Source organism: Crocodylus porosus, unplaced genomic scaffold (assembly GCF_001723895.1).
Source record: "Crocodylus porosus isolate Cpor-Errol unplaced genomic scaffold, CroPor_comp1, whole genome shotgun sequence".
Classification (NCBI taxonomy): domain Eukaryota; kingdom Metazoa; phylum Chordata; order Crocodylia; family Crocodylidae; genus Crocodylus; species Crocodylus porosus.
In genome coordinates, this window is record NW_017728918.1 from 5815198 (window position 1) to 5827601 (window position 12404).

At 51.1% G+C, this 12404-nt stretch overlaps 1 protein-coding gene across 1 annotated transcript in view; it reads right to left on the bottom strand.

The window, feature by feature from the left end:
- Positions 1 to 9489: 9489 nt before the first annotated feature.
- XKR5 (XK related 5) overlaps positions 9490 to 12404 on the bottom strand; it is a 23111-nt gene continuing 20196 nt past the window's right edge. Inside the window, exon 8 of the mRNA XM_019537182.1 lies at positions 9490 to 12404. Within this exon, the coding sequence (XP_019392727.1) occupies positions 11687 to 12404 (718 nt within the window). The 3' untranslated portion in view covers positions 9490 to 11686.

Consider the following 12404-nt stretch of genomic DNA (forward strand, 5'->3'; position numbering starts at 1 on the left):
GCCCCTCACCGCCGCCGGCCTCGGCCTGAGCCTAACGGTTACCCGGCGGGAAGCGGGGCTGGAAGGGGCCTCCACAGGGCATCTAGTCCCGGGGGTCCGTGAGACATCTCTGAGGAGCAGGCGGGAGAAAGTGTCCAATGGCGGATTTCATCGTAATGTGTAAGGGGAAAAAAAAAACGGCACGGAAGGGGTTAAACTGGAAATTGCCGACTGGTCGGGGGCGGCTGGGAAAGTGCGGGAGAAAACCGTGAGGAACTTGTGCTTCCAGTCCAAACCATCCCATGCCAGCCCGTCCTCTGCACGCGCAGGAAACGGCCGTCGACCCCGACACAGCCCTGTGGCCCTCGAGTGGAGGTGCACGGATACCCCGCTGGCTCGCGCCCCTGCCCTTCGGCCTGAGGCTTCGCTCCCGCCTTGTCGGATCCGCCACACAAACCTCGACCTCTTCCACCGCTGCCGACGTCCCGCTTAGCCAAAGCCCTGCTGTGCTTCCAGCCTGCGGGCTGGGGTGGCACAGGTAGGGTTGGAGGAACGGGAAATGGAGGTTTGAATCCCTCCGGGCAGGGCAAGACAGTGCTGAAGTGTAACAGGAAGGCTAAGGTAAGGTGTTTAGGGGTTTCTGTTGTAGCTGTGTCGGTCTAAGGATGTGATATCTTTTATTAGACCAGCTGAGTTGTTGGAACAAAGTTCTTTGCAAGCTTTCGGGCACGAGCACCCTTCTTCGGGTATGAGGAGACTCTGCAGTTGTTCTCTGATCTCCACGGAGCTTTGTTTTTAATTTTTTTTACACTTTTTGGACTTTCCAGGGCTTCACGAGCGTACACAGAGCACATGCAACTCACCATCACCAGGACCCGCTCTTGCCTCCTGAAGCGTTTGCTGCCTCTTCAGCTCTTGGACTGGCCTCTCCAGTCCGAGACCGGTGACTTCCCTGTCTACTGGAAGACTGTCGTTCTCATATTGAGGGGTTACCACTGCCGTCGACACAGAGCAGCGCTGAATGCAGCTGTTTCTGGGGTGGAAAGCTGCAGCCAGGTCCTACGCACCCAAGGACAGCTCAGCCAGAGCAGAACTCGTGCACCAAGCACCGCTGAGTTGTCACTGTTATTTTACTGACAGGAGCCCCCAGGGAAATAGGAGGTGTTTCAAACATTGCTGGATGGGTCAACCTTGTCTGAAGGACGGACAGCTAGGCAAAGTGAAGCAAAAAGTAGGCAGCTGACAGAATTCACCTTCATGTCATTTGGTCTGCCCTAGGCACTGTGGCGGCAGCAGGTTTTTAAAACCGATGCAAATGTAGGCAGCCGAGTGCAGGAAGGTCAGGCAAGGTCTCCCCACCGGGGGAAAAGGCATGGAGGTGAGTAAACCCATGTCAATCTATGGAGCATCACTGGTTCACACGGGGTAAAAATGTGGCCAGCTGGCAGACCCCTGCCAAGGCAGCAGCTAGGAAATGCTGAGGACAGGAGGGCGGCTCTTAAATCTCATCCCCCGGGCACCTTCCTCAAGGTTGCACTGCAGCTCCTCTGTCCACATGGGAACCACAGCCCTGGCCCTTCTCTGCAAAGCAGAGGCCTTCGCCTTTTCTTTCCAAAAATGAAGCAGGGCTCACATTTTTCCCCTTCGCAGGGCAGCCTTGCAATCACGACTTGCACCTAAGAAATGAGAGACCTACACTTCTTGATTCCCTCCGGGGGCTCAAATCCCCCATCTCCCTCCCAAGCATTTTATCTGCCAGGTACAGGCTAGAGTAGGAAATGCTCTCCAGCAGAAACTGTTGCACCAGGCAGGGATGAGTCCAAGATACACTAGGCTGCAGAGAGAGGCAGCAATGGATGTGAGTTGTTAGGACAGTGCTGGGGTCTGGCCCGGTTGTATTTTATCCAACAGCCATTTCATGCCGGGCCCCGAGACCTAAACTCAGGTTTCCCTTCTCCTCTAACCACAGGGCTACAAAATTGTCCTCACCCTTTTCCTGTTGCATTTTTAATTCTTTTCTGCCTGGGGGGGTGGGGGGCAATTTCAAGCAGAAGGGTGCAGCGTGCCCTCATCCCTGCCGTACTTCCAGCCTGGTGGCGGAGGGGGCAAACATAAGTTTGGAAGAACAGGAAGTGGGAAAGGTAGGGTTGAATCCCTCCAGGTGGAGAGGGAGTGTTAAACCCAGGTCTCCCACAGGGCCATAAGCATTGGGCTGTGATATAAAGGTGGGCCACCCCTTCCACTCCCTGGCCAGCTTTCAGAAGCAAATGATGGCCTGGGTTGCATTGTGTGAACTGGTCTAGAAAATGCCTGCCAGACCAGGGCAAGTAGTCAACAGAGAACTTAGCTTCTGGATCCTGAGGTCTGGCGCAGACATTTCATAAACTGGTTTGACCCAAATCAGTGAAGTCTGATCCTACATTCAACGGGTTTATCTTAAACCAGTTTCGGCCATTTTGAAACCGGTTTCTGTGCACTGTACTTCTGTTCTGTTACAGGTTTCAACCAGTTTCTGATGACTTAAAGCGTAACTTAAACGTGTAACTTCTGTCCTCGGCCCGAGGGACCTCATGTGGACCTCAGATGCCTGGCTGCAGAGACTGGGGCGGCCCCGGGCAGGGGCAGGAGTGCCATTCGAGGTGCCGGGGAACTTCAAAGAGAAAAGGAAAGCGTTTGTGTAATCAGAGCACCTCCGGGGCTGGGCAACCCCAGAGCAGAGGGCTCCAGAGTCACGGGCTTGGACTGAGAGACCCGACTTCTGCTCATTTCCACACAAAGCATTTCGGGGCTTCTAGCCATTATTCCCTCAGTGTTTCTGCTCCTCATCTGTATAATGGGGATAACAGCACTGCCTTGTACTTCCCAGCGTATTGTGAGAAGCAGTGAATTAAAGAAAGCGAGCCCATTGGTTATGGTAGTGATGGGGGGCCATATCCACAGCTGGGTGCGGTGAATTAGACAAGCCGCATAGTAGCAAACGAGGCCCTTGGCATCTGAGGCTGTGTGTTTGGAGGCGTCATGCCAGGGCATAGACGGATGACCCCCTTTTTGGCTCTGGCAGGGCTGCGCTTGAAATACTGTTCTTATTGCTCTTATTACCATCATCTGTGCCCTGCCCCAAGTCAGGCTAGTCACAACGGAGGAGATGGGGGAGGATTAAATGACAGGGGAGTATAGTGAAATGACCGCTAAGGTAGGAGCTGGGGGATCCTATTTCACCTGAAGGCAGGTGAGAGCTTGCTTATGCCAGCAGGTAGAGGAAGGAATAAAATGAAATGAAAGGAAGGTGGCATTCAGGCTGGGTTTCTGGAGCTTTATACGAGGTATCTTTAAAGGGGCGGAAGAGACGATCCAAGAACAGCCCTTTTACACCAGCCAAAAGGCTACGGTTTGCAGAGATGCAGACAGCTGCTTAGGTCACTGGATCAGGCCCATGCTCAAGGACTGTTGCTGGCATTGTACTGCTTTAAGCCTCCTGATGGGAACGTGAGGGGGTGGAAAGAGCTTGCGAGGGAGTCAGCGGGAAAAGCAGTAGCTCGGATCAAACGTCAGCATTCCTGGGCCGTGTCCGGGGAGCCAGGCCCTGTGCGGGCCCAGGCAGAGTTTACTTTGAACAAATAAAACCCCATCAAGCCCGGCTCGTGGGGGAAACAAAGTGGAACCAAGTCCCCGGGGATAGGGACGTCACAATGCTCTTTGCACTGAGAAGGGAGCTCTGGGGACACGGGCATAAAGCGCCAATCTAAGGTGTGCAGAAATGTAGGAGGATCTGGGCTTGCTTTTGGGCTGCGTGACCTCTTGGTGCCACAGAGGAAGCTGCTCAGAGGTATGGTAACTCTCCGTCCTATCTGGGGATGGGACCAAGTCAGACCATTAGATCTGAACTTCCCCAGACTTTGGGCCATTCAGCTCGCATGCTCAAGGCTGGACACAGGCATGGGTGAACCGGGTGGCCTAGATTGAAAGGGGGCCTGAAAATGGTAATTTATTATTATTATTATTATCATCATCATCATCATCTCTGGCGAAAGGAAGCCCGATACTAAAAGTTTGCCCAAGGCAGCCAGGAGTCCAGGTACGGTGCTGCTCATGCTTAATGAATAGCTGGTCAGAATACCACTTGGCTTTCACAAGAAACAGTCAGAAAGCAGAAGTGGGGTTGTTTTCATTAAAAAGTCTAAGTTTTTTTACTTAAAAAGCCAAACCCAGAAAAAAAGTAGGGATTTTTAACAACCAGTTTAAAAGAAAGCAGTCAAAACACCATTTGCTCAGTCCAGCCTGGGAAACCTGAACCATTCCCAAAAATGAAATGTCCTTTCCATGGAAGATGGCCTTTTTTATGCTGACATTTCAGTGCTGTGCAACAAACACCAGCTTGATCTACCAAGTAGTTGGCCCTGCTTTCTCCAGCTTGCCAAAATGCAAGTTCCCTCCAGTCCTGCGCTGCTGGTTTAGATGAGAGTACATGGGAAGTGTCATGCAGTTTGGCTGAATTGAGATGGGATCGTTCTGATTTGAGGGAACCGGTTTATTGTGAAGCTCTTACCAAAAAAAAAAAGAGAATGCCAATTTGCATCAGCTGAGAATTTGGCCCAGTGCCTATTTGATCTTTCCCTACATCCATTTATCTATCTCTAGGCATTCATATTACATTTATTATGGCAAGTGTTGTGCAAAAGGGCTGCCCTGCTGTCTCACTGGTGGTAGCCTCGGCACAACTCAATGGTTGAGGGGGCCTGGAGAGTGCACACATCAACGGCAGCTTTCCTAGGCAAACAGCCTAATTGATTCATACTCAGAGCAGGAGCACCAGGGACAGAATGAGAAGCAATGGTCTTCAGCTGCAAGACAGGAGATGTAGGCTGACTGGTCTAGCAATGAGCTGGTGAATCATTGGAAAACAGATTCCCAAGAGCTTCTCTATAAGTGAAAGTTATTACAAGCAGGTTAGACAAAGACTTGGAGGAGATTGAGACAGAAATGATCTGGCCTTGAAAGGGGGTTAGACTAGATAACCTCCTGAGGCTTTTCCCGTCCCTACTTTAACGTCATTTCAAACTGAAACCACCCCATAACAAAATGCAGAGAGGTATGGACAGCATTAAGTGTCCATGTCCCTGCCAGGGCCGGATGCGGGCATGGGCGAACCGGGCAGCCGCCCAGGGACCGAACAGAAAGAGGGCCTAAAAACGTTTATTTTTTTCACCCTGTTGTCCGATTATTATTATCATTATCTCTGGCGAAGGGGGGCCCGATACTAAAAGTTTGCCCGGGGCTGCCTGGAGTCTAGGTACAGTGCAAGGAGTGTCACCCGAGCGCTGGAACATGGGACGTCTCTGTAGCCATCGCCCTGTGCTGTGTTCCAGCAGCAAGTCCACAAAGCACTCTGGCTGCAACTATTATTCTAGCATATTGTCCTGGACCCACTGCTAAGGCTTGGCAAAGGTCCACCTTCCTCGGCTCCCATCTGGCCACAGTATCACATACCAGTGCCAGCTGCATTGCAAGGTCCGGTCTGTAACAGGAACTTCTCTCTTGAGCAGCGTATGCAACATGTTTTCTCCAGGCCTCCCTCTGGTGGCCCCAGAAAAGGAGACATGAAAAATTTCTTTAGCTCTGGTTGATCGGAACGAGCGTAAATGCTATGGCAGCGGTTCTCAACCTTTTTAGACTCAAAGGACTCCCTTGTTAGACTTGGACCAACGGCACCCCTTGGAAAATGCCAGCTGTCCATTTGCACTATTTTGGACTGCAGAAAAATAATAAGCCAATTCTTCCATTGCAAAGAACTTGGACCACAACAGTACTGCTATGGGTTCCTATTTGAAACCTTTGGCTTTATCTTGCAACTCATGTTTGCGTACCTACCAGCACTACCATTGCGTGGCAACTCGTGGCACCCTTGAAAGTATCTCAAACCACCCCAGGGGTGCTGTGGTTGAGAATTGCAGTGCTATCAGCTTAACCTGGTAGTGAAAATCAGGTCCAGGTTTTTTTTTTCCTTGGGAGTGTTTCTTTAAACATGCTGTAGCCAGCAGAGTTGGCAGGATGATAGCTGGCACCTCTGTATCCTGTGGAAAGCTGAAAGGCATGCCCCATTTAGATTTCTAGTAGGGGAGGGGGGGGAAAAATCAATGCTTAAAGACCAAATAGGAAGATGATCAGCTGGAAGTTTATTTCTCCAGGCTATAAAAGCATTACTGATGCTACCAGGAGCTCCATGTACTAAAGCTATGAAGCCACCTAAGCTAGCAGATATAAACTGACACAACCAGTTCATGTCAGGGACAGGCGAAAAAATTTGCGCCCAACAGATAATCCATATTCCCTTTCCTGCCTCTGCCCCTGACCTTGACAAAGCTACAAGCAGCTGGAAGGTCCTTCAAATCCATTTAGAATTAACTTAGACGTGTATCTACAGGGAGGTCCCAGCTGTTTCGGTCTGTGGCTGCACAGTGCTGAGCACAATGGAGTCCTGCTCATTAATGGAGCCTCCAGGGTGCTACCATGTAAGTAATTCAGATCTATCTTTAAATTATATAGGGGAGGTGAGCTTCATGCTCTTGATTCCAGCCCCACCCTGTAGACATAAAGCAACCAGTGCCTGTAGCATCTCTAATAATATAAGGCAGTGGGATCAGGCCGGAGCAGCTTGCAGGACTCTCTTAAAGGCAGGGGTGAATCCTACCAGCTATATGGAAACCTAGCTACTCTTCACCAAGTGAGAGAGTGGCAGAATCAGGCTTTGGGCCTGCCTGAGTAAAGAATCTAGGCCTCCCAATGCTGACTTGGAGGCATTTTGCAGAACCCAGTACTCTGGGAAGTGAGAGCCTGGGAAGCAAGATTTATAAAGATGGGCTGAAAGAACTAGGGTTCTTTAGTCTGGAGAAGAGAAGACGGGACATTTGCTGGCAAACCCTAAATATCTGAACGGGAAGATGGAGACAGGCTTTTCTGTGTGGCTGTAGGGGACAGGACTAGGAACTGACCTCAAGCTGCAGCAGGAAATGGAGGTTGGAGATCAGGAGGGACTTTCAGACGATCAGGGTGGCCAGACTTTGGGACAGGCTGCCTAGAAATATTGAAGAGGAACCTCTGGAAATTTTTGTTAGACACACTTGGCTGGGATGATCCTGCCCAGAGCAGGGGGCTGAACTAGATGACCTTGTGCGGGTCCCTTCCTGCCCTGTTTCCCAATGATGCTAAGAGCAAGGCCTTTAGCACGAGGCCTGAGGACATGGGCATATGGAGAAGGTCCTCATTCTTGGTCACCAGGCAGATGTAGCTACGAACTGAGAACAGGGGAAAGTCCTCAGTCCCGCATGGCTTTTGAATGTCGGCTGCTCACTCAGGGCTGCAGGGAGCCATCTCCAGTCCCTTGCAGTCCCCCCTCCAGGACCCCTTCCCGAAAGAAGAGACCTGCTTATTTTTAAACGAACTGAAAACAGCTCAGCCTTTGAAGCCATGGCTGGCAAAGAAGGAGCAAGTATTGGTGCTGCCTTATTGCTAATAAAATAGCCCAGAGGTTTGAGCACTTACCCAAGTGTGAGACCTGGGTTACAGGCTCTCAGCCTGAAGGATTCAAGCCCATCTCTCTGGAAAATGCCCTCGCCACCAGGCTAGAGGCAAGGCTAAGTGGGGAAACCTCCTGCTGAAGTCGGGCCACCATGCAGCCTCGAATTCAAGGTTTGCTAGCAGGAGGCAGAGCACGACTGTGCACGAGGGGATAACTTGGTCCCCCAAGATGAGGTGGAGGTGTTGGCCTGTGAAACACAGGTTCACGTAGGACAGGGCTATCCATCTTCTGAGCACCGAGAGCGTAGGTGTATTAGGTCTGATCATCACCTGTATGTGCCAATTCAGGGCGGCCCTTAAGTGCATCCAAAGTGTGAGATTATCAGACACACCTCACTGAAGCATGTCCCACCAGCTATGCCAGGTGGTCCTGGCACCCGGTCTTCAGCATGGTGTTTCACCCAATCCTAGGCACCAACCTTTCCCCACTTGGAGCGCAGGGGGCTCAGGCGCCAGCTTGGGTTTGTGAATTCTCTTCCTAGAGCCAGAAACACTCAGCATTGTCACACCTGAGTCCCAGGGGCATCTCAGCTGTTTCACTGCTCATCACGTGCACACCAGAGATGACAGCAATTCCTGACATCAGGAGATGCTACAGAGTAAACGGATGACAATGGCAAAGTACCCAGGCAAATCGAGTTGGTCTAATAAAAGGTATCACCTCTACCACGAGTCCTGCTTGACAATGGCAAAGTGCTTATGTGAAGACAGCCGAGGCATAAGACCTATAAGTCCAGAGCACGCTCTGATTCACGCCCCCAGTGCACGGACATTGTGAACCCAGCGCAGGGAGACACTGGACTGGGCCCATCCCTGGTGAAAGGGAGTGAGATGAAACCAGCTCATACTCATTTGGGGGCGGCCAGCTGCATGGCATGAAAGAGCCAATTGCTGCCATATTTAGATGCAACAGAACAAACTGGGAAGCGAGATGGCCTCCAGCTTCTCTCACTTCGGGCAATATTTCAACACCACATAGGGACTCGCCTTCTGCATAAAGAGCCAGTTCCACTTGTCATGTAACAGGCCAACCTTGTTCATGTGTGTGTGTATCTGGCTGCATTTTTAAAGCATCGCACTTTTCATCTGAGAGATCTTCATCTGCATTGTGGTACCGCATAACTATCAGAGACTGATATTACTACACACAGTAGAGAGAGATTAGGCCTTCCCTTCTCTTCGCCAACCGCCCCACGTTCTCACGCAGACCCTAGCACCTGTTGCTTCGTGTTAGCATGCAGCCGGCAAAATGCTGCTGAAGCGAGGAGCACAAGCCTGGGTCCTGATCCTTGTGCACTGCTGAGCTGTGCAGGAGAAGCCCGTTTCTCACCGCCCCCATTTCACTCTCCTTTTTGGCCAGGGGAGGTTGTGGTATGCAGGTGATGGACCTGGCAAACTTCCCACTTCTCTCCGCCATGCTGACCCTTTGCTGAAGATACTTCCACAGTTCCCCTTCCAGCAGCAATCATCCGTGAAGAAACCGTGGCGGTTCAAAAAAGCAAAGCAAGGGAGGTTTCCCTGGTGGGCAATTATTAAAATCAGCCAGGATTTAAAGTAAAACAAAGCCCCCAAAAACACCCCACAAGAAAAAAAGCCCAAACCAAATCAAAGAACCCACGGATGAAATAAAATTGAACCCAAAAGCAGAGATCCTATGGGTAAACTAAGCTAGACAGGATTACTGGCTACACTGGGTAGGTGTCTTTAGTCTGGTATGGCACAAAAAATAGAAAACGCAGTGGTCTTTGCATTATAGATAGGCTTAGCTGCTGTTGCCCTGCTTTGTTTGAAATGAAGTAGTAGTTTGCTTGTGAATGGGGTCTAAGGCTTTGCTTATCATTATTTTTGAAGGGGTGTTGGTACATTTGCCTTTTATCCCTGGAATATCCACCGATGCATGTGCACATGATGCATTTAAAAAAACCCACAGACACATGTAGGGAGCTTTTAGTAGTTTTTAAAAACAGCGTCTCAGACACGAGCAGCTTGTCCAAGATACGCCCAATGGTAAAAGCTTACAAAACTTGACCAATGGCTCCACGTGGCACTTTCGGCTACACTGCAGAGAGTGACAGCAGTGGAACCAATTCTTTCCATGCTGAGTACCATCCAAACGCTGTAAAAAGTAGCACAGTATAGTTAGTTGTGTTAAAATTAAGTTCAGTGTGACACTAGTATGCAAATGCAATACAGGAGCCTTGGCCTTTGGAAACAAACCCAGAGGGTTCATGTCCAAAACAAATCAACTCAGATTAAAATGGGTTAAATTAACAGAAAGCAAAGGCAGTCAGGATTCCTTGTCCATGCCTCAACTTCATGCCTGTCCTCCTTATCCCACTCTTTAGCCAGCTCCACATGTCTGGCGATTGTTTTATTGGATGGGAGGACACGCAGGTGCAAAGCAGAGGGCTTCTGCTAAAGGAAAGGCAACCCTCAGGGCGTTCGTTTGAAGACAGTGCATGATTTGCAAATGGCACTCCCATGAGTGCCCTGGAAGCAGCATAGCTACCCACTTAGACAGCAAGGAGAACCAGGCAACAGCAGCATCTCTGGACTGGGAACCAGCAAACAGCTGGTACCAGACCCATCTGGAAGGATGGCTGCTGAGTGACACCTTCCACGCTCTTGTAAGGGATACACAAAAGGCAACCTCCTTTAGTCGCTTAATAAGCTTAACATCTAAATAAGTTAATAAATAGACAACACTGGGCTTTATAGGGAAAAAATAAAAGGCTGCACTTCTCCGGGTGGCAGGCAACAGAGGTAGGACACAGCAAAGGAGTGTCAATACTACTGCTGAATACAGTCTGTCCTGGAAGCCGAAGCCAGGCGGTCTCCCCCTGGCATTAGCAGTCCCACTGGCAACAGCACGCCATCCCCACACCCTCCATCTGGAGGCAGCTCCCACATTAAAAATATCTGCTCTAACTTAAAGGCACTGGGCTTAACTCTTCTGCAGCATCTAGTGAATTTGGGGGGCCTTGGCGTTCTCAACCTGAGATGCCTTCAAGGGGCCTACATCTTTAGGAAGTGCAGAGCACCCACCTCAAGGAGACCGCTTTGCTGGGCACCAAGGTTCAACGTGACACCAAAACCTATTAGCCATTCTCGAAAAAAATACAGCTCTTGCTGTGCAAGAGTCATCTGTGGGACAATGCTCCAGGGTGAGAACTAGGAGCCCGTGGTCTAGCTCGGTTACCGCAGGATTTCCTGCCACTACAGTTTATCACCGCAAGGTCCCTTCCAATCCTAAACATCTATGAAAAACTAGCTCTCTTACAGCCTTGTGAATCAACTGAGCTAAAGGCACTTGAGAAAAAGGCAGTGAAGGCCAGCTTCCCCATCTGTAAAATGGGGCTACTGAGGCACAAAAGTGGCAAGGTGACTTGCCCGACTTGACCTGGTAGGCTGGTGGTGGGGGGAGCAGTGACAAGAACCCAGCTGTCCTGCCTCCTGCTCCATCCACTGGTTCATACTGTCTCTCTACAGCCCATCTGGTTCTTTCTGATGACTGTCCCTGAAAGGAGATGACCAAGAGCAACAGCTACTTGGAGCCAGCTCCAACAGACCGCTGAAAGTAGGGAGGACAATTCATCCTCTCGTTTCTTTATGTTGTGCCATGGAAGGGCCTGCATCCCATTGCTGGGTCACCTCCTTCATTGCCTCCTGCAGAGGATTCCCTTGCATAACACATCAGTCCTGCTAACTGACCTCCCATCTTACCGCTGGCATCCCCAAGGTACAACGAAATACTATCACAACTGGTGGGCCCCTCATGAGACAAGAGGTGTGGAGCGTGGCTGACAGGAGGCTCTCCTGCAGTCTAATTTTGCTGTGATGCCCAATGCCTGTCTGTCAAAGAGAGAAACGCGTACCAAGGTTGGAGCCTGAGTGTCAGGAGATAGCCCAGCAGCAAAGTTATCTGGCATGGCAGAAAGGAAGGAGGGGAAATCTAATGACAGGCCCACCGCAGGAAGGGCCAGAGCCCAGAGACAAGAACCGTGCAAGTCTGTGGGTGGTATAAGGGTAGGTTATTAATACTCAGCTGGACACCCAAGAGACAGCACCAGGTGGGCATTGCACAGCCTCACTCCAGTGCTGCAGAAAGCTTCATCCCCTCCACTGTCTCCCTCTACCTGCAGTCCTGCCCTGTGGGGTGAGACTTGGGGGTGGATGTGAAGCATGGCTCCTCAGCTGGCCTCAGCTTCCTTTTCGCCATTGCCACCCATATCCCAACAGACAGCGTGTCCCAGTGGGGACACGGTGCCCCCAGGGCTCCTTCATGCTCTGAAGTTTCCTCAGGGGGACGGGAGGCACTGCAGGGACTGGCAAAGCATGGGGAGGAAGGGCTCTGCAGATGGCTATGTGGGCCCGTGGCCAGTATGGGGCTGATGTTAGCCACGAGGACTGGGAAGTCCTCTCTTTCACCTGCCAGGTTAGCCAGTACAGGCTTGCCACCCACTTCCAGCTCTGTGAGGCCCTTGGCAGAGTCGCTGCATGCATGACTTCCTGTGCTAGCGGGCGCGATGCTGCCTGTATCGGCACTGAAGTACACGGTGGAGCCCTCGTGTGCCTGGGCTGCTCCTGCTGGGAGGTGGCTGGGGGGCAACAAGCCTGGGTCCCCTCTGGCACTGCTCTCTCCAAGGCATGAATCGGAGTTGTCTCTCTCTTGGCTGCTCTGAACATCATGTTTCCCCCTGGATGCCACAAGGCCGGATGGTGCTGCCTCTTGCACTGTTCTTACGGAAGTACAACTACCAGGCTTTCTGCTGGCCAAAGTCACGTAAGAAGTCTCCTCTTTCCTGCTCAAGCCTTCCCCAGCTCCATTCTCAGCTACTGGCTGCTTGTCT